Genomic DNA, 21,489 nt, shown 5'->3' with positions numbered 1-21,489 from the left:
CCCGGCTCCTCTAATTTCGAGCAGCCAACTGCGACGGCTTTGGACAGGTGTGGGACAGATATACAGTTGTGTCCAAAATTATTCAACCCCCACTGAAATTGAGTGTTTTGGCCAGTTTGACATTGCTTTTGATCATTCAGTCATCTTGCTTACATTTACATTAAAGAGGCACTTGTAGGTCAGACAAATATAACATAACAGTTATAATGAAATAACCACAAATGTCTTTTCTGTGCTCACAGCATTATCAGTTTTATTCAACCCCCAAGTGACATTCAATCTTAGTACTTAGTACAGCATCCTTTTACAGTTATAACAGCTTTTAAACGTGAAGCATAGCTTGACACAAGTGTCTTGCAGCGATCTACGGGTATCTTCGCCCATTCTTCATGGGCAAAGGCCTCCAGTTCAGTCACATTCTTAGGCTTGCGCACTGCAACTGCTTTCTTTAAGTCCCACCAGAGGTTCTCAATCGGATTTAAGTCTGGTGACTGCGATGGCCACTCCAAAATGTTCCAGCCTTTCCTCTGCAACCATGCTCTAGTGGACTTGGAGGTATGCTTGGGATCATTGTCCTGTTGAAAGGTCCAACGTCTCCCAAGCCTCAGGTGTGTGACGGACTGCATCACGTTTCCATCCAATATCTCCTGGTACTGAAGAGAATTCATGGTACCTTGCACACGCTGAAGCTTCCCTGTACCTGCAGAAGCAAAACAGCCCCAAAGCATGATTGACCCTCCACCATGCTTCACAGTAGGCAAGGTGTTCTTTTCATCATAGGCCTTGTTCTTCCTCCTCCAAACATAGCGTTGATCCATGGGCCCAAACAGTTCTAATTTTGTTTCATCAGTCCACAGAACACTATCCCACAACTTTTGTGGTTTGTCCACATGGCTTTTGGCATACTGCAGTCGACTCTTCTTATTCTTTGGAGACAGCAAGGGGGTACGCCTGGGAGTTCTGGCACGGAGGCCTTCATTACGCAGTGTGCGTCTTATTGTCTGGGCTGAAACTTCTGTACCCACATCTGACAAATCTTTTCTCAGTTCCTCAGCAGTCACACGGGGACTTCTCTCCACTCTACGCTTCAGGTAGCGCACAGCAGTCGAAGTCAGCATCTTCTTTCTGCCACGACCAGGTAGCGTTTCAACAGTGCCCTTTGCCTTGAATTTGCGAATGATGCTTCCTAAGGTGTCTCTTGGTATGTTTAACATCTTTGCAATCTTCTTATAGCCATTGCCCTTCCTGTGAAGAGAAATCACCTCTTCTCTTGTCTTCCTGGACCATTCTCTTGCCTTCACCATGTTTGTAACCACACCAGTAAATGTCTAGAAGGAGCTGAGTATCACAGTCATTTTAAAGCTGCCTAATTGGTGCTTATTATGCTTGATTGCTGCTCGGTGACATCCACAGGTGTTTTCAATACCTGATGGAAAGCACCTGTATGAACCTCTGTTCTTCAGAGTGGTAGTCTTTAAGGGGTTGAATAATTGTGGCAATGAAGAAACCACATAAGAACCATTTACTACTGTATTACATAAACAATTGATGTCATTTTAGTTGCATTTGGGTAGTTACAACGTCCTTGTAGGATTTGATTCTGAATACAATTCCAAATGTACACTATAGTCCCTAAACCCCTTTACAGCATTGGGGGTTGAATAATTTTGGACACAACTGTAATTCTTGTAGATGAGACAGATTATCACTCTAAATAAGGAGAGAAGTCGAGAAGCGATGTCTTCCCACAGCCAATTCTTCTTACCACTGCAGGTTCCTGGTGCCGCCATCTTGAATTTGGAAGCCATCTGTGGCTTTCCAAGGAACCCCAGTGGGGTCCATAGAGGGGCTTTGTGAATGGTCCTGCAGCCTCCTGGAACATGTCACATGTACCAGGAGGGGATAGGGCAATGACAATCCCACCTAGGCGAGAATTGCAAAAGTAGGAGTGGGTACCCATAAAAATGGGTACTCGCTCCCCCCCACCCCACCCCAAAAAAAATCTTGTAACTCAGTTACAGGCTGGGGAGAAGAAGCAAACCAGTGGGCCTTCACTTTTTCAATGAAGCTCTGCTTTACCTGCCTAGAGGTATATCCTCCCTTGTGAAGCAGTAGACAGGTACACAGCTTTGACCAATCATACTATTCCTCAGCAGGAGGTTGCAGATTGTAGTTGGACATCCATCAGGCCTTAGGCCTCCTACCTAGGTGGCCTTATGGGTGATCTTGCTCTGACAGGAAGGTGCAGGCATCTGTCACTCCTAGAAGTGATGGATGATGAAGCTCCTGGCAGTGATTCTGGCCTTGCAGAACAGCAAAGACTGGATTGACGGGAGTTGGCTCTGGTCAGGTTTTTTTCTCCCTAATATAACCTATTTTTCACCTTTTAACCCCCCCTAGCGGTCTGATTATGTCAGTATTTCTGTGCTCAAAATGGTACATTGTTTTCAATGGAAATATGATGTTTTTTTATTGTAGGCCTGTAATTTTTAGGAATAACTCACTGAAATCTGTCCGAACAAGAGTCTAGTAAACATCCCGGGGAGGATAAAATTTGAAACACGAAATCATAAATTATAATATAATAAATAATCATAAAAAATAATAATAATAAATTTAATTCAATAATATAATCAAACCAAAAACACTGAAATGTGAAATATAGCGCCAAGTTCGCACATCGCTGAACAAAGTCGCAGAATCGTTTTCAGTGTCTGATGAGGAATTTCCCCACCAATCATTATCACTCAATTCTGCAAGTGGTTCTGATTTACTATCGCTGTTCTCTAGCCGGTCTAAAACCGCGTCTGACCTAAAGGGACGCTTTTTGGACGCCATGGACGTTTCTCAGTTTCCAGGCAGAAAGAACAGTAAAAATGCAGGCAGGGCGCCGGACAAAGCACTCGGGACAAAATGTATGTGAAATGGTTTGATACAGGAATGTGATACTATGTGATTTTAGTGTATTAGTGAATGTCAAATTTTTACATTTTTTAAATTCCTGCCGGTTCCGTCCCCCGTACGTCCTGACGCTCACAGGGAACGGAATACAGAAGACGGATGCCGGCATCGGCCGGATGAAATGGCCGGGGACGCTGCAGGTGGGACATCGCGGGAGCGCAGGACAAGGTAAGTGCTGGAGGGATCCCAGAGTAACGCTGCAGGGTAATCCCGAGTACAGCTTGGGGGGGAGGGGGGTTACCGCTGCTGGTACTGAAAGTTAACCCTGAGCTACTCTCGGGAATACCGCCAGGGGGGTTAATAATACATAAGAACCAATGTACCAATGTACACTGAAACAGACCTTACAGGGGTACAGACTGTGGTAAGGTCCAGGGTACACAAGTCCATTATACGGCACTCTTTACATCTTGAGAAAAAGAAATGTAATCTCCAAACACGGAAAGGTTTCTTCACAGTGAGAGCTGTGAAAATGTGGAATAGACTCCCTCCAGAGTTGGTTGTGGCCAGCTCAGTGGATTGCTGTAGGAAAGTCCTGGATTCTTTCTTGGATACACAGAATATAACTGGATATAACATTTATAGGGAAAGTTGGTCCAGGGAATATCCGATTGCTTGGATTTTTTGCTTTCCTCTGAATCAACTGTGGGCATAGGATAATAACTTTTTTTTTTAATGGTTGAACTGAATAGACTTTTGTCTTTTTTCAGCCAGACTAATTATGTAACTATGTAATAATAAGACAAGGCCTGAGAAATAGAAATAGCATACCCGTCAGGTACTCAGGTTGACATATCAATCATGAAGAACCAAACGTAGGACTGTAAAATGGTACAGTGGTTGAGTGATTACCTCCTGTCTCTTGGTCAGGTATTTTAAAGAGATACTCTCTTAAATGTGCATGCATCCCAATTAGTTTTTAGTTTTTTTTTTTTTTTTAAATCAACCCTGCAGAATGGGTTCATGAAAAGCCACAAAAACTTTATCTAAAGCTTTTTGTTTCCGGCTTGCATCCAGTGGCCATGACGGTGACACGGATGACAGAAGGACATGCCGATCACAGGAGCACCGAACTGACCTTTGAAGCTGACCAGCAGACTGGAGACACAAACAGTGATCCCTGATAGTGCAGTCACAGTATGGTCCGAGAAGTCAGTGCACAGCACAGGTTACTACAAACAGCCGATGCGTGCAAACAATACAAGGCTCGGGGCATCAATACTGCCTCAGGGATCGTATCCCACGCCTTCCGGTCTGCTCCAGCCACAGCATGTTTCTTTAACTCAACTCTTTAAAATATGGGAACACATTAGATAGCCATGAAAAATAACAGAGTTTGTTTGTGTAGTAAACACTATCCCCACTACCGATAGATACCCAGAGAGCGGCTAGTAAAAGCTTTCACTGTAATTCTATCTATTCTGGTAGAATGACATGAATTAAAGTGGTTGTAAAGGTTAACATTTTTTTTTGTTAAAATAACAAACCTGTTATAATTACTTGCTCTGTGTAATGGCTTTGCGCAGAGCAGCTCCGATCCTTGTCTTCTCAGGTCCCCGGCCGGTGCTCCTGGCTCCTCTCCCCTGCTGAGTGCAAGCCACCTGCTATGGAGGCACTCGTGTGTGCTCATTCCCAAGCTGGCTCTATGTGTCCATTGACACGCAGAGCGTGGCTCAGCACTGCTCCATCCTCACTGGCTGTGACTGACAGCAGCGGAAGTCAATGAGGAGGGAAAGACCAGGGAGAGCTGCTACTCTCATGCACATCGCTGGATTGAGATTGGGCTCAGGTAAGTACGAGGGGTGTTCAAGTCAAACCTGGACTTTTAATTTTACAGGTATAAAAAGGGTTGCTAGCGTGGCGGTACTACATGCAGTAGTAAGTGGAAACGTGTGTCCTTTTACTGATAGGCGCAGGTCAGTCCAGAGACTGTTAATCAAGATGGAAGACAATGGTGTTAGTGCAGCATGGAACAGCGTGTGGTGAAGAAGTTTCTTGTGAACAAAGGCAAAAAACCACGTATATCTACAGAAGACTTCAAGCACAGTATGGTGATGAGACGCTCAGCTGCAGTAAGACATTTGAATGGTGTAAATGTTTCAAAAATGACCGTACGTCCGACAGTGACGATCCCGGCCGTGGTGGTTCCCAGCCCACAGCAGTCATTCCTGTGAACATACAGCACATGGAAGGCCTGATCCTGACTACGGGACCATTCACAAGGCGAAGAGCTCCTCATGCATGTACTGTAGGCACCCGGCTGTGAAACCGCAAGCTGTCACAGCCGAGTGCCCACACTTAAGATGGCGGAGCCAAGGAGAGAGGACAGCTGGTGAAACCAGCTGAAGTGAGGACACCGCGGGTTAGAGGGACAGGTAAGTGTCTGTTTTTTAAAAGTCAGCAGCTACAGTTTTTGTACATTTTGGCTCCGCTTTAAAGCCTGGAGAATATCAGATGAATGACTGTCCTTTATATTCCATGCTAGTCTCCATTTCGAAAATGAAGAGGTTATTCAATTTATGAAAATTCTCGTATAACAGAATAGAATTTCGGAAGTGATGTAATTTATTGTATTGTATTTTCAGACGAAAACTACCGATTAAATGAAAATTGTGCTGATCTGGTGTCGTTCTAGAAAACTTTTGTGTTTGTCCCTTCGGATAATTTCAGATGAACTGCCATGATCGGCTGTTGAAAGCTGTGTGCTAACGATCAGATTATTGTACGATCACTTTAAAGCGAGATTTTCGTACCAATTTTTGATTGTGTGTACTAGGCTTAAGTATCTTCCCAAACGTCACACACGCTCACTGGACTAGAGTGTTTGACACACACAGAAGTGCTGAATGCCAAAGAGACTCATAAGTGCCACAGCACTGGCATGAAGCAAAGATAGGAGATGTTGGCCACCGGAAGGATGGATATAATATCTTTTCTATTTCAGAGAATGGCTGTTCAATTCTTTAACCACTTCCCGTCCGGCCGCTGTATATAAACGGCCAGATGGTGGCAGTGCAGGGGCGGGTTGCTGTTCATAAACGGCGCCCACCATTTTGGATTGTGCGCGGCACCGCGATCCAGTGCCCGCCGTGTCCTCCGGACACAGTGGACCATCGATCACTGTACGGGACCTCTGTGTTGGCCAATCAGTGATCACATGAATAGGTGTAAGCAAGATGTCACTTCTGACATCATTGCTTACTACGTATGACATCTGTGAATGATCACAGAGATCACATGGTACAAGGCTATTCACAACAGCCTTGTACCATGTGACAAGCTGTGACCAATCACAGCTCACACAGTATTTCTCAATGGCTGCAAGAATGCAGCCAGAGAGAAGGAGAAATTATTACTTTTACAGCCTTTATGGGCATAAAAACAATCAGTGTATAAGAAAAAAAAAATTCATCACCCTCCACAAGTAGTACAGTGTCACTATGGTGACATTGTACTTCTAGGGTGACAGCAAGTTAAAAAAAAACAAAAAACATATAATATAAAAAAATTAAATAAAAATGTAATAAATGTTTTTTTTACAATTATAATTTTTGGTTATAAACTAATTTGGGTTATTTTTTTTTACTAAAAGGATAACTGAATAAATTTTGGTCAAGATTTATGAAGAAAGATTATTTGCAAAATTTTATAAGAAAAACACTTTTTTTTCAAAATGTTTGGACTTTTTTGTTTATATAGCAAAAAAAAATAAAAATCCCAGTGGTGAATAAATACAAATAAATAAAGTTTTATCTGTCTCAAACAAATGCTAAAAATTTCATATGGGTACAGTGTTGCATGACCGCGCAATTGTCATTCAAATTGTGACAGCGCTGAAAGCTGTAAATTGGCCTGGACAGGAAGGGGGTGAAAGTGTCCGGACATGAAGTGGTTAAAGTAACCGAAAGGGTGACAATAATTGGGATTTTGATAGATTTTATTAACTTTAGAAAACTATGAACTCACCTGTCCCAGTGGTTAATCTTCATTTTCACTAGGTGATCAATCATTGGTGCAGTGTATTCTGGGAAACCAGCAACATAAACACTGGAAAAAGAGTGAAAAACAGAGACTTTTCATAATCATTGTTAATAGAAAGCAAAATTATATATACAGTGTATTCAGAAAGCATTCAGAGCTCATTCACTTTTTTTAAACTTTGTTACAGCCTGATACTACAGTTGTTTAAATTCATTTTTTTTCTCATTAATCTACACTCCGTACCTCATAACGACAAAGCGAAAACAGAATTTTAGAAAGGTCTGTGAATTTATTAAAAATAAAAAAACTGAAATATCACATTGGCATAAGTATACAGATCCTTTGCAACAACGCTTTAAATTTAGCTTAGGTGCCTCCCATTTCTCTTGATCGTTGCTGAGATGTTTCTACACCTTGACTGGAGTGCATCTCTGGTAAATGAAACTGATTGGATATAAAATTTGAAAAGGCATACACAGCTCTCTATAAAAAGCCTCATGGCTGACAATGAATACTGTATCAGAGCAAAAGCCATGAAAGTCAAAGGAACTGCCTGCACAGCTCAGAGACAGGATTATTGCAAGGCACAGATCTGGAGAAGACTACAAAGAATGTCTGCTGCACTGAAGACACCCAAGAGCCCAGTGGCCTCCATAATTCTCACATGGAAGAAGTTTGGCACAAGCAGGACTCTTCGAAGAGCTAGTCACCCAGCCGAACTGAGCAATCGGGAGAAGGGCCTTAGCAAGAGAGGTGACCAAGACCCCAATGGTCACTCTGAGCTCAAAATCCTGTGAGGAGGTGGGACAAAGTTCCATAAGGACAACCTCCATCGATCTGGGCTTTATGGCAGTGTGGTTAGGCAGAAGCCTCTCCACACATGAAAGCCCGCTTGGAGTCTGCAAAAAAGCACCTGAAAGACTCTCATACTGTGTGAACAAGATTCTCTGGTCTGATAAAACTATGGTGGAACTATTTTGCCGTCTAGCCACCCTGCCGTAAAGCCCAGATCGGTGGGGGGGGGGGCTACAGTGATGGTTGATGATGATGAAGAAGGTCTGAATACTTTCTGAATGCACTGTACATCACTGTCCGTAAAGGTATATCTAAATCCAACTTTCTTTTAGTGTTGGATGGAGTATGGAAGGGTTGTCCCCTCTGTCAAGTTTTTTTTTTCTCACATACAAAGAATGGAGCACCAAACCATTTGTTGTGAGTCCAAAACCACAGTATTTATTTCCTCATATAATATTGGCCAACACATTTTGGAGGTCTTCACCTGCCCTCTTCATCAGGGCTTGAAGGCAACAAGGCTTTTCCAAAATGTAAAAAATCAATAAAAACAAAACAAAAAAGGTGTTTTAGATTTAGATATACTTTACTTACAATTAGACGGAGACAATTTATGGACTATTTTAGCAACTTATTAGTTCATTAAAGTAGAACTAGGCAGTAACGTAGTGATCTAGTGCAGGGTTGGCCTGGTTTCTTTGACTTCTCAGTCAAACTTTGCTGAGTTGGGTATGACGGGTTTAAAGCACCTTCAGCCCACACCGATTGCACACAAAATCCAATAGGTCCAGCTATTTATAGAGGCTGGGTCTGTAAGAGGTGGCCATGGATTCCACATTACCTGATACTGAGGAAGCAACTGACTCGATTCCCAACTGCAAAATAGTCTGCTATGGTCAAGATGTCAATCCCATGTGGAAAAGTACCCTATCAACATAAAAGAAAATATTACAAAATATCCTGGTGCTTTCCATCTTCAGAGAAGGGAAAATTTTTTACCCAAAATAAATTCTTTATTTAAACATCCAATGTAAACTACACAAACCACAGATACAGAGGGGAAGTTGGACAACAGCAAGTTCACTACCATTTTTAAAGACATTAAATAAAAAATAAATAAAACTGTGTTAAAACAAAATAAAACAAAACAAAAAAAAACACAAAACAAACTTTGCCCCTAAAAACCAGATTACTGCTTCCATAGACCTGTCTGTTGGCATACTGCTGGTTGCTAGAGAATAGCGATTTTTTAAAGTTATAAAGCTGGCATGTCAAACTTGGATGAGACAGGGATTCAAATTGATGGCTGCATATAATTATAATAAAGTGTTACTAAACCCCGGACCCTGCATTCACTATATCCCCTCTCCCTGGACCCTGCATTCACTATATCCGCTCTCCCCAGACCCTGCATTCACTATATCCCCTCTCCCCGGACCCTGCATTCACTGTATCTGGTCTTCCACAGTACACAGAACAGGGAAATGCAATTATTTTAGTAAATATAAACTGCTAAAAGCTTTTCTCATCAGCAGTATATAGAAATCTTGTGACTTCTATCAGTGTCCAGCTGAGCACTGGTTAATCTTGTAGGCGGAATTTTCATTCTCCTCTGACTGTCCTATGAGGCTGCATAACCCCTGACCCTCTGTCTGGATAGTGCTGATTGGCCCTGCACTGATCACATGCACCCTCCCAAAATAAAAACAAAAAAACACCTCTCTAGCAATGCACACCAAACTGAGCATGTGTATAATGTCTCCTAAGGCTCTGTACTATCAGCAGATGGATTAGAGACTGTGGAAGAAGGGGAGAATCAGAAAAGACAGGATCAAACCGCCTTTTTACACAATGCGGAGGATCAACCTCTTAAATTCCACAGTGAGTAGAACAAGCATGTTTTACTGTATATACAGACTGATTGTACTGTTGTGGGTTTAGTAACACTTTCAAACCAACAAAAATGTAATGTATTGCAGCTTACATTAAATAAATGCAGTGTCTGTGTTAGTTTTTTTTTCAAGCTGTAAACTTTTTCAGTATATACAGAAAAATAACAGTTGATCTTTCCAGAAATGCAATCTTCTTGTCACTGTGAGCTGCATCAAAGAATATCTTCCATTCTATTTTCTGAAAACTACCAATTGCCCTGCCCCCTATGTAATGCAGATGAAGAGATGTGGACATATTTGAAGTTCATATCAGGAGGGCAGCCTCATCACGGCTCCCTCAGACACCGTGGAAGAATGATGTAGCCACCCAGAGACAGGAAGTGTGTTATATGCAGGACTGCCAGATGAAGATGAAGCAAAATAAAATGAAGGCAGCCATCAAAGCAAAGCAAACACTACAAAGTGTAATATATTACCTTTTCTGACATTTTTGTGTTTATAGACACTTTAATTCCAGAATAGGATCAGGAAACTTCAGACGGTTATAACAAAAATATGTCAAACCAATAAGAGGCCAAAAACAATTCCCTAAAGTAGAATTCCTGCCCGACACTAACCAGCCTCAAGGGTTCGTTTACAAAATGTGGCATTGAACACACTTATTTTTAAAGCTCTCTGAATGCCAATCAAAACAAAATAAAATGGTTGCCTTACAGTTCTTGTCACATGTTGCGTTTTCTTCACTTAAAAGCGGAGCTCCACCCAAAAGGGGAAGTTCTGCTTTAAGGCTTCATCCCCCGCTCCCCATTAAGGATTGACACCGTTGGGGGTAACCTGAATTTGACAGGTACCCGCTCCCCTCCCCCCCGCAGTCCTCTGGGACAAGTGACAGGTCCCAGAAGACTACGGGCCCATTCACAAACCGCAGCGCTACTCGAGCATGCGCAGTCGGCTTTGAAGCCTCAAACTGCCACAGCCGGGTGCCCACACTGAAGATGCCGGAGCCGAGGAGGTCATCCCGGCCGGTGAGGACACCGCGGGATCAAGGGACAGGTGAGTGGCTGTTTTTCAAAAGTTAGCAGCTACAGTTTTTGTAGCTGCAGGCTTTTATTTTTTTTTTTAATGCCGACTGGACCTTTGCTGTAAAAAAATGATACCCCATGTCGTTTTCTTGGAGCTTCAAAGCGTCTCCAAAGTCTCCATAGAAGTATATGACAATGCTCGCTAACAGCAACTGTTGCTTTTGAGGGGCTTTTATTCAGAGTTAGCTTTGCTTTATTTTAGAGATATTGCAGGTGTGAGATATCCCAGGATGCACTGGGAAACCAGCAAGTGAACTGGAAGGACATCATCAGCAGTCACTTCCGGTTCATGCGTATATATTCTTGGAGTGTCTGGCGCAGATGTCAAATCTGGAGTGCAGCGTGGAGCAGCAGGAAGGTGAGTGGGGTATGGACTGGAGTAGAGCAACTAGCAGATGGTATATATGGTGTGCAACATGAGAACACTATAGGTAAAGGTGACCAGGGATCGGGGACTCCGTGGCAGAGGATCAGCAGAGCTGGGTGACCGGAGCAGGGGAAACTAACAGATGTCACATGTGGTGAGCAGCATGGGAGCAATATAGCGGGAGTTGTATGGGGACAGGCGAGAGAGGGGGATCAGCAGAACTGGAAGTTACTACTGAGTGGGAGATCAGCAGAGCTGGGGTTATCACTGAGTGGGGGATAAGCATAGCTGGGGGTCACTACTGAGTGTGGGATCAGCAGAGCTGGGGGTTATAACTGAGTGGGGAATCAGCAGAGCTGGAGATTACTACTGAGTGTGGGATCACCAGAGCTGGAGGTTACTACTGAGTGTGGGATCACCAGAGCTGGAGGTCACTACTGAGTGTGGAATCACCAGAGCTGGGGGTCACTACTGAGTGGGGGATCAGCAGAGCTAGGGGTTATAACTGAGTGGGGAATCAGCAGAGCTGGAGGTTACTACTGAGAGTGGGATCACCAGAGCTGGGGGTTACTACTGAGTGTGGGATCAACAGTGCAGGGGGTTACTACTGAGTGTGGGATCAACAGAGCAGGGGGTTACTACTGAGTGTGGGATCACCAGAGCTGGGGGTTACTACTGAGTGTGGGATCAACAGAGCAGGGGGTTACTACTGAGTGGGGGATTACCAGAGCTGGAGGTTACTACTGAGTGTGGGATCACCAGAGCTGGAGGTTAGTACTGAGTGTGGGATCACCAGAGCTGGAGGTTACTACTGAGTGTGGGATCACCAGAGCTGGGGGTCACTACTGAGTGGGGGATCAGCAGAGCTAGGGGTTATAACTGAGTGGGGAATCAGCAGAGCTGGAGGTTACTACTGAGAGTGGGATCACCAGAGCTGGGGGTTACTACTGAGTGTGGGATCAAAAGTGCAGGGGGTTACTACTGAGTGTGGGATCAACAGAGCAGGGGGTTACTACTGAGTGGGGGATTACCAGAGCTGGAGGTTACTACTGAGTGTGGGATCACCAGAGCTGGAGGTTACTACTGAGTGTGGGATCACCAGAGCTGGAGGTTACTACTGAGTGTGGGATCACCAGAGCTGGGGGTTACTACTGAGTGGGGAATCAGCAGAGCTGGGGGTTACTACTGAGTGGGGGATCAGCAGAGCTAGGGGTTACTACTGAGTGGGGGATCAGCAGAGCTGGAGCGTTACTGAGTGGGGGATCAGCAGAGCTGGGGGTTACTACTGAGTGGGGGATCAGCAGAGCTAGGGGTTACTACTGAGTGGGGGATCAGCAGAGCTGGGGGTTACTACTGAGTGGGGGATCAGCAGAGCTGGAGGTTACTACTGAGTGGGGAATCAGCAGAGCTGGGGGTACTACTGAGCAGGGGATCTGCTGAACGAGGGTACTAATACCTGGAGATCTGCTGAATAGCCGCACTAATGAGCTGGGGATCTGCTGAGAGGGGGTATTACTGAGCCCCTTTAAAACAAATAGAAAATCAACACAGAGAGGGCATCTGCCAAGCTTCAAAAAAGCATCACAGAAGCTTCAACAACACATAAAAGCATGTTGAAGCAGTAGGTGCTTTAATGTGTGTTAAAATCGAAGCAAGTGTAAATGAGCCCTAAGATCTGCTCTTTAGCTCCCTTGTCACCTCCTCCCATGCTGGCCTCCAGGATTTCTCCAGAGCTGTTCCCAACCTCTGGAACTCCTTCCCCTAATGTGTCTGGCTATCTCCATCTCTGTCCACTTTTAGACAATCCCTGAAAATCCATCTCTTCAGAGAGGCCTATCCTGCCAGCACCTCACAACTGTACATGTGTTTTGTCCATCAGTCCATCCCCCCCAGTCATTACCTGTTGTATCTCTCGACCCTCCCTCTTAGATTGTAAGCTCTGAGGACCAGGGCCCTCTGAATCCTCCTGTATTCATTTGTATTGTAATTGTACTGTCTGCCCTTACGTTGTAAAGCTCTGCGTTGGCGCTATATAAATCCTGTAATAATAATAATAAAAATGTCCCCCCTCTCCTCCTGCTACCTATGCTGACTAACCTGTGTAGAAAAAAAAAAGGATGTATATACTCCGGACAATTCACGTGATCCCTGTGCCAGCTGCAGGAGAGAGGAAAGAGCGCTGGGAATTCAAGGAGCTGTGACAACAACCAGTAGGATGCCATGACACAACCGTTGTCGGCGCTCCCTCCTCTCCACTGCAGCCATGGCCGGCTGACACAGCAGAGTTGGATCATGTGACCGGACTGGAGCGCCCTGAAAATAGGTAGGTATATACATTTTTTTATACAGGTTAGTCAGCATAGGTGGCAGAAGGCTAGCTAGTGTTAGGCAGGAATTCTAAGTATATAGCTGCATAATTATGAAAGGGCCTCGGGCCCATTTTTGTTTATCCTAAAACCAGAGAACTGCATAGGAGTGAACGGGCTGCATGCTGCCAGACAAACAACAGTGTGCAGTGCCTGTTATAGGTTTAATGGAACACTGCGCACTTTATTCCAGTTTTCACAAGAGCCCCGGAGTCCACATGCAGTCCCATAAAGGAGGACACATCTTACAAAATGGATAGGACACCGGTGTTAGGCGTATGGATGTCCATGAATATAGTAGGCATGAGCCCACGTGACGTGACAACAGGTTCATGCCATGCTATGCCACGTTGCCCGGTCACAAGGGGTTAAAATGAATGGCTCAGGAAAGTCACCATACCTGTCTCCCCACATTCTCCTGGAAGGCTGCCTGGAGAACAGAGAACAAACAAGACAAAATGAGACACCTCTGCTTATAACCAAACACCAACCGATGAATTCAAAACAAACACAGCCCTGTAGAAATGACCCATGGCTTCACATTCTGGAATAAAGTACACCTTGTGCAGAACGGGCCCCGCGGGGCATACTGTCATTGCCGCAGTCACATGGAGTGCTGGTGAATGGGATCTCACGTTCCTCCCGCCGAGCGCTGATCACGTCACCTGTCTGCACTCACCGCCTGGTACAAGGGACGCAAGTGCGGCTTCTGTGCAACCCTCGCCGGGCACAAAGGTCTATTATTGTGACATTTACTAGGCGGAGCGGAAGAGTCATTAGATGTACCGAAAGCCTGTAAACACGTCTTCCAATCCCAACAATAAAAAGCCGACAGCAACCAGATAACTTAAAGCGGAGCTCCACCCAAAAGGGGAAGTTTAACCTCCTTGGCGGTATGATTCCTTCTGATTTTTTGTGCTGAAAGCGGTACCATTTTTTCGCATGGAAATAGTTTTTTATTGTAGGCTGTAATTTTTAGGAAAATTTCCCCACAAATCATTATCACTCAATTCTGTAAGTGGTTCTGATTTACTATCGCTGTTCTCTAGCCGGTCTAAAACCGCTTTTGACGTAAAGGGACGCTTTTTGGACGCCATGGACTTTTCTAAGTTTCCAGGCAGAAAGAACAGACAAAATGCAGGCAGGGCGCCGGACAAAGCACTCGGGACAATATGTATGTGAAATGGGATGAAACAGCAATGTTTTACTATTTAAAATTGAAAAAAAAAAAAATGACATTTTTTAAATTTTTTAAATCTCCCGCCGCCGGCGGCGCCCGTACGTCCCGACGTCACAGGGACCGGAACACAGAAGCCGGATGCCGGCATCGGCCGGAGGAGATGGCCGGGGACGCTGCAGGGGACACATCGTGGGAACGAAGGACAAGGTAAGTGCTGCAGGGACCCCCAGAGCAGCGCCGCATGGTAAGCCCGAATGTAGCTCGGGGTTACCGATTGTGGTATAGAAATTCTACCCCGAGCTACACTCGGGAAAACCGCCAGGGAGGTTAAAGACTGGTCCCCCCACTCCCCATTAAGGACTAGCACCTTTGGGGAGCAGGAACCCGAAATTTACAGGTACCCGCTCCCACTTCCGCTGCAATCAGAAGCAGAAGTTGTCCTCCTACCCTCCCTCCCCGTAGTCTTCTGGGACACGTGACAGGTCCCAGAAGACTACAGCGCCATTCAGGAAGCGCAGCGCTACTTGACAATTGCGCGGTCATGCAACACTGTACCCATATGAATTTTTTTTAGCATTTGTTTGAGACAGAGAAAACTTTATTTTGGTGGTATTTATTCACCACTGGGATTTTTATTTTTTTTGCTATATAAATGAAAAAGTCCAAACATTTCGGAAAAAAAAAAGTGTTTTTCTTATAAAATTTTGCAAATAAATAATCTTTCTTCGTAAATCTTGGCCAAAATGTATTCAGCTATTTAGTAAAAAAAAAAGTAACCCAAATTAGTTTATAACCAAAAATAATTTTAAAAAATGTTTTTACATTTTTATATTTTATATTATTATTTATGTTTTTTTAACATACTCTCACCATAGTGACACTGTACTACTTGTGGGGGGTGAAGATTTTGTTTTTTTTAATTTTTTTACACTGATTGCTTTTACACCCATAAAGGCTGGAAAAGCATTAATTTCTCCTTCTCTCTGGCTGCATTTTTGCAGCCATTGAGAAATACTGTGTGAGCTGTGATTGGTCACAGCTTGTCACATAGTACAAGGGTGTTGTGAATAGCCCGGTACCATGTGATCTCTGTGATCATTCACAGATTTCACACGTAGTAAGCAATGATGTCAGAAGTGACATCTTGCTTACTACTATTCATGTGATCACTGACTGGCCAATCAGTGATCACATGATCAGGACCTCACACAGAGGTCCCGTACGGCGGCCACTGGATCGCGGTACCGCGCGCTCCCAGGGAGAGCGCACAGGCAGGGAATGCGGTGGCCATTTATAAACGGCCACCTGCTCCTGTCCAGCCATTTAGGTACATGGGCGGACGGGAAGTGGTTAACTTGGGCATCTCCTGGACCTTCCGAAACGTAGGGATCAACCCTTTTGCTGCATTTATTAAATGAGGTATCATTGTGCCACTATTTTCTTCTCCAGGGTGTCTGCTTTCATAAAATATATAATGCTTTGGGGGTTTTAAAGCGATTCTAAAGGAAAATGTAAAAAAAAAAACAAAAAAAAAAAAACAAGAAATATGTCATACTTACCTGTTTTAGTTTTGCACAGAGCAGCCCCAATCCTCCCCATCTGGGGTCCACTGCTGGATCTCCTGCCTCCCGCCCAATGCCGAGTGTCCCCATAGCAAGCTGCTTGCTGTAGGTACTCGTGAGGGCTCACTCCCGAGCCGCGCTGTGTGTATCCACTGACCCACCAACTGACCGTACCAGAGACACCAAATATTTATGGGCAGATGTTCAGTGCTGTGCAGCTAAATCCTGGAACATCTGCACAGTCCCTCTTGTCATATCATAAAGCAGGTTATAGATCAGCAGGACAGGGAGCCATGGAAGTGAAGCTGCAGGGTTTGAAAATGACATCTCATTAGCAGCAATGAAAGTAACATGAAGGACAGTCGGGGACAGCCGCACGAAAGGAACGGCCTGTAAAGGTAGCCCAGAGCTACAGGAGGTAGTCATTATGAGGATCAACACAGCAATGCTGATCTACAGCTCAGACCTCAAACAGCAAGCTTTTATTCAAGGACAGACAATGAGCTCAGATACAGAGAAATAATAGACACCTGTCATAGACAACCAAGGAGGAACCAAACTTCTGCGTCTAGGGCCGGTTCACACCATGAATAATTCAAATGCGTTCTGGATACAGTGTGATTACAGCCAGGGGGCATCCCTAGGATTGGTGTCACTCGGTGCGGTGACACTTGGTGTCACCCCTCCAACGATCCCCACAGGATGGATTGGATCTGCGGATTGAGCATAATGGATCGGAGTCCGATCCATTATCCTCCCCAATCTGCAGATCCGATTCATCCTGCGGGGATCGTCCGCTTGCAACCTATACGGGGTTAACTGATCTCTCCACGTGCTCCACGAAAAAGTAAGTTTTAAAGCAAGCAGATGATCCCCGCAGGATGGATTGGATCTGCGGATAGAACATAATGGATCGGAGTCCGATCCATTATACTCCCCAATCCTAACATCCGATCCATCCTGCGGGGATCATCGGCTTGCTTTAATCACCTCCCGTCCGGCCGTTGTATATTAATGGCCGGACTGTGGCAGTGCAGGGGCGGGTGGCTGATTACAAACGGCCTCCCCGTATCCTGCTTGTGCGCGCTCCCTGGGAGCGGGCAGCACCGCAATCCAGTGCCGCTGTGTCCTCCGGACACAGTGAAACACCGATCGTCGGACGGGACCTCTGTACGAGGTCCCGATCATGTGATCACTGATTGCCCAATCGGTGATCACATGCAGAGTAGTAAGCAAGGATGTCACTTCTGACATCATTGCTTACTATGTGTAAATTCTGTGAATGATCACAGAGGTCACATGGTACAAGGCTATTCACAACAGCCTTGTACCATGTGACAAGTTGTGACCAATCACAGCTCACCCAGTAGTTCTCAATGGCTGCAAAGAATGCAGACAGAGAGAAGGAGAAATTATTGCTTTTACATCCTATATGGGTGTAAAAGCAATCAGTGTAAAAAAAAAATAAAATCTTCATCACCCCCACAAGTAGTACAATGTCACCATGGTGACACTGTACTGCTAGGGTGACAGTATGTAAAAAAAAAAAAAAAAAAAAAAAAAAAAAAATCAAATAATAATATAAAAAAATAAAAAAAAAATGTAAAAAAAAGTTTAAAAATTATAATTTTAGGTTATAAACTAATTTGGGTTATTTTTTTTTTTTTACTAAAAAGATAACGGAATAAATTTTGGCCAAGATTTATGATGAAATATTATTTATTTGCAAAATTTTATAAGAAAAACACTTTTTTTCAAAATTTTTGGACTTTTTCATTTACATAGCAAAAAAAATTAAAATCCCAGAAGTGAATAAATACCACCAAAATAAAGCTTTATCTGTCTAAAAAAAATGGTAAAAAATTCATATTGGTACAGTGTTGCATGACTGCGCAATTGTCATTCAAAGTGTGATAGCGCTGAAAGCTGAAAATTGACCTGGACAGGAAGGGGGTAAAAGTGTCCGGACTGGAAGGGGGGGGGGAAAGTGTCCGGACTGGAAGTGGTTAAAACTTACCTTTTCGTGGAGCGGGTCCGGTGTCACGTGCCTAGGGACGCCACTGATTTCAGCCCATTCATCTGAAGGGGCTGAAATTGCGCCGGACCGCAGAAAAAATAGTGCATGCACTGCTTTGTAAAACAGCAACTGGACTGCAGGCAAATCACGGCGGTAACATGACCCTAAAACCCCACTCCGCCTCCTGGCTTCTAAAACTCTTAAAGGGCTGGGAGGCGCAGGCGTCAAGAGGTTAACACAAACACCTGCCGCTGTTCACATGAACGGGCTGCGATTCTGATGCGGTGCAGAATTCGCACAGAAAACACTGTGAATTCCGGACCGCACCAGTGTGAACCCAGGTTTACTGGGGTAACCTCAAACATCGGACAATATCCTGGGTGAACTACTACAGTGGAAGGCAGTGTGGGGGCATGGAAGGGTGAGTATTCCTTGCTGGAAGGGGGGGGGGGGGGGGGGTCAGTGACAAAATGACAGCCTTCTTTATAATGAGTCCTCTCTTCAGAAGCCAGCATTAGATTTTACTGGAGTTCAGGAGTAACCAATGGGCTGTGTTAAAGGAGAGTGATGAACAATGGCGGCTTACCGAGGCAGCTCTTCTGCAGCTCACATCGCGGTCAAAGATGGCAGCGATCAGCAGAGCACTACAAGAGATCGAGGAGAGAGAAATATAAAATGAGATAATGCCATCAAGTCAAAGATCGTCATCACTTCTCCGAACACAGAAGGAAATCACACGACAATTACCAGTGCCGGCACTTCCCAACATACGCTTCATTCCCAGCACATTCCCAGCCCGTCATGTATATGACGAGGTGCGTAGAGTTTTATTTCCCTCTGGTATGGTTAAGATAAAAAAAAAGTAACAAGGTATCTACACCTGTAATTAAAGAAGAACCTAACTATCTGCTCACCACAAACTGAAAATGCGATTTAATTCATTTTATTTTATTCAAAGCAACCCCCCCTCCCTTTCCAATCCACCCAAGACTCTTTTATTTTGCTGAGAAATCACGTTGAAAAACACCCAATAGCATTTCTAGATGTGGCCATTTTGAGTAAGGGCAGATGATTCATGTAGAATTTGCTTCCTGAAATCCATCTGCCCTTACCTTAGACATGCACACAGGAAGGAGGGTGTGCTTAGCCGAAAAAGACCCTCCTCCAGATGAAGGCTCCTAAGATGTATAACTTCATTTTGGTCTAGAAATGTAAAAAACAAATAAAAACCTTCAAGCAAGTCAATATAATGTATTATTATTACAGGTACTTATATAGTGCCATCAATTTACGCAGCACTTGATAGATAGATAGATAGATAGATAGATAGATAGATAGATAGATAATAGATAGATAGATAATAGATAGATAGATAGATAATAGATAGATAGATAGATGATAGATAGATAGATAGATAGATAGATAGATAGATAGATAGATAATAGATAGATAGATAGATAGATAGATAGATAGATGATAGATAGATAGATAGATAATAGATAGATAGATAGATAGATAGATAGATAGATAGATAGATAGATAGATGATAGATAGATAATAGATAGATAGATAGATAGATAGATAGATAGATAGATAGATAATAGATAGATAGATAATAGATAGATAGATAATAGATAGATAGATAATAGATAGATAATAGATAGATAGATAATAGATAGATAGATAATAGATAGATAGATAGATAGATAGATAGATAGATAGATAATTAATAGATAGATAGATAATAGATAGATAGATAGATAGATAGATAATAGATAATAGATAGATAGATAATAGATAGATAGATAGATAGATAGATAATAGATAGATAATAGATAATAGATAGATAGATAGATAGATAGATAGATAATAGATAGATAATAGATAATAGATAGATAATAGATAGATAGATAGATAGATAGATAGATATATAGATAGATATTTTACATTCACATCAGTCCCTGCCCTCAAGGAGTGTACACTCTAAGGTCCCTAACTCAAATTCTTACATACAGAGCTCAGCATAAATGAGTCCAGACTCTCCACCCCAACAGATTTGTCAGAAAACCTTTACTTTCCCTTCAGAAACCACATTTTCTGTGGGACACTATACTACAAAATCCGTCCACAAATGCCGGCCATTGATTGCAAACAAGATTTGTTCATTTGCACACACGAAAAAGTATTTTTCCTAACAAGTTCATTCAAGAACACGTTGCAAAAATGAACACACCCCAATGAAAGTCTGGGAGCAAAGCTAAATTTTAGACAACAAAATCCTAATTAACAAGAATTCAACTGCAGGTGAATTTAATTATTCATTACACAGCTGTCCAGCAGACAGTTGATTATAAAAGGGTGTTACTTAAAGAAAACCCTGCCCGTTTCATGCTGTCAGCAATGGCACCACATGGAAGAGAAATGTCACAAGGCCTGAGAAAGAAAATAATTTATTTACACAGGAAAGGTGAAGGCTGCAAGACAATCAGTAAAGCTTCACTTATCAATCAGAATACTGTAGCAAAAGTGATACAAAAATTTAACAAAGATGGAACTGCAACCATCTTACAGAGACATCCAGGCCGTCCACAGAAGTCAACACCTTGACAGGAGTGTCTTCTGATGAGAAGGGTTAGCTAAAGTAGAAAGCCAAACTGGGGTGATTGTTTCCTGTGACACAATATGGCGTATACTGCAGAGGAATGGCATGCATGGGTGTCGTCCACGAAATAAACCTTTCCTAAAACCCACGCACAAAAAAGCCCGCCTAGAATTTGCCAGGGCCCATGCTGAAAAAAGATGATGACTACTGGGACTCTGTACTCTGGAGTGATGAGACCAAGATAAATGGTTTTGGAACTGCTGGCTTCAAAACTGTATGGCATCACAAAGGTGAGGAGTACAAAGAAAAATGCACGTTGCCTACTGTGAAACATGGTGGTGGCAGTGTCCTTCTGTGGGGCTGCATGAGTGCTGCTGGTGTCAGGGAGCTGCATTTCATTGATGGTGTCATGAATTCACAGATGTACTGCTCTATATTAAAAGAAAATATGCTCCCATCACTCCATGCCCTCGGTCGTCAGGGACTTTTCCAACATGACAATGATCCAAAACACACATCTAAGGCCACTGCTGCATTTCTGAAGAAGAACCGGGTGAAAGTGATTCAGTGGCCAAGTATGTCTCATGATCTGAACCCAATCCAGCACCTATGGGGAATTCTGAAGAGAAAAGCTCTCCATCCAGCATACAGGCTCTAAAAGAGATCGTTCTTGAAGAATGGAAAAAG

The 21,489-nt window shown here is 43.5% G+C and overlaps 1 protein-coding gene across 1 annotated transcript in view; it reads right to left on the bottom strand.

Moving 5' to 3' along the window:
• TBCD (tubulin folding cofactor D) overlaps positions 1–21,489 on the bottom strand; it is a gene marked incomplete at its 5' end in the record, with an annotated part of 278,426 nt that overhangs the window by 107,235 nt on the left and 149,702 nt on the right. The window contains 4 exons of the mRNA XM_089661798.1: positions 6,928–7,008; positions 8,576–8,661; positions 13,842–13,871; positions 18,787–18,844. Of these exons, the coding sequence (XP_089517924.1) occupies positions 6,928–7,008; positions 8,576–8,661; positions 13,842–13,871; positions 18,787–18,844 (255 nt within the window). The remainder of the gene's footprint in view (positions 1–6,927; positions 7,009–8,575; positions 8,662–13,841; positions 13,872–18,786; positions 18,845–21,489) is intronic.

The sequence above is a fragment of the Staurois parvus genome, unplaced genomic scaffold (genome assembly GCF_062004578.1).
Source record: "Staurois parvus isolate SC_StPar_1 unplaced genomic scaffold, SC_StPar_1.0 ptg001387l, whole genome shotgun sequence".
NCBI lineage: Eukaryota > Metazoa > Chordata > Amphibia > Anura > Ranidae > Staurois > Staurois parvus.
The sequence above is the reverse complement of the archived record's forward strand: the minus strand, read 5'-3'. Positions and strand labels throughout refer to the sequence as shown.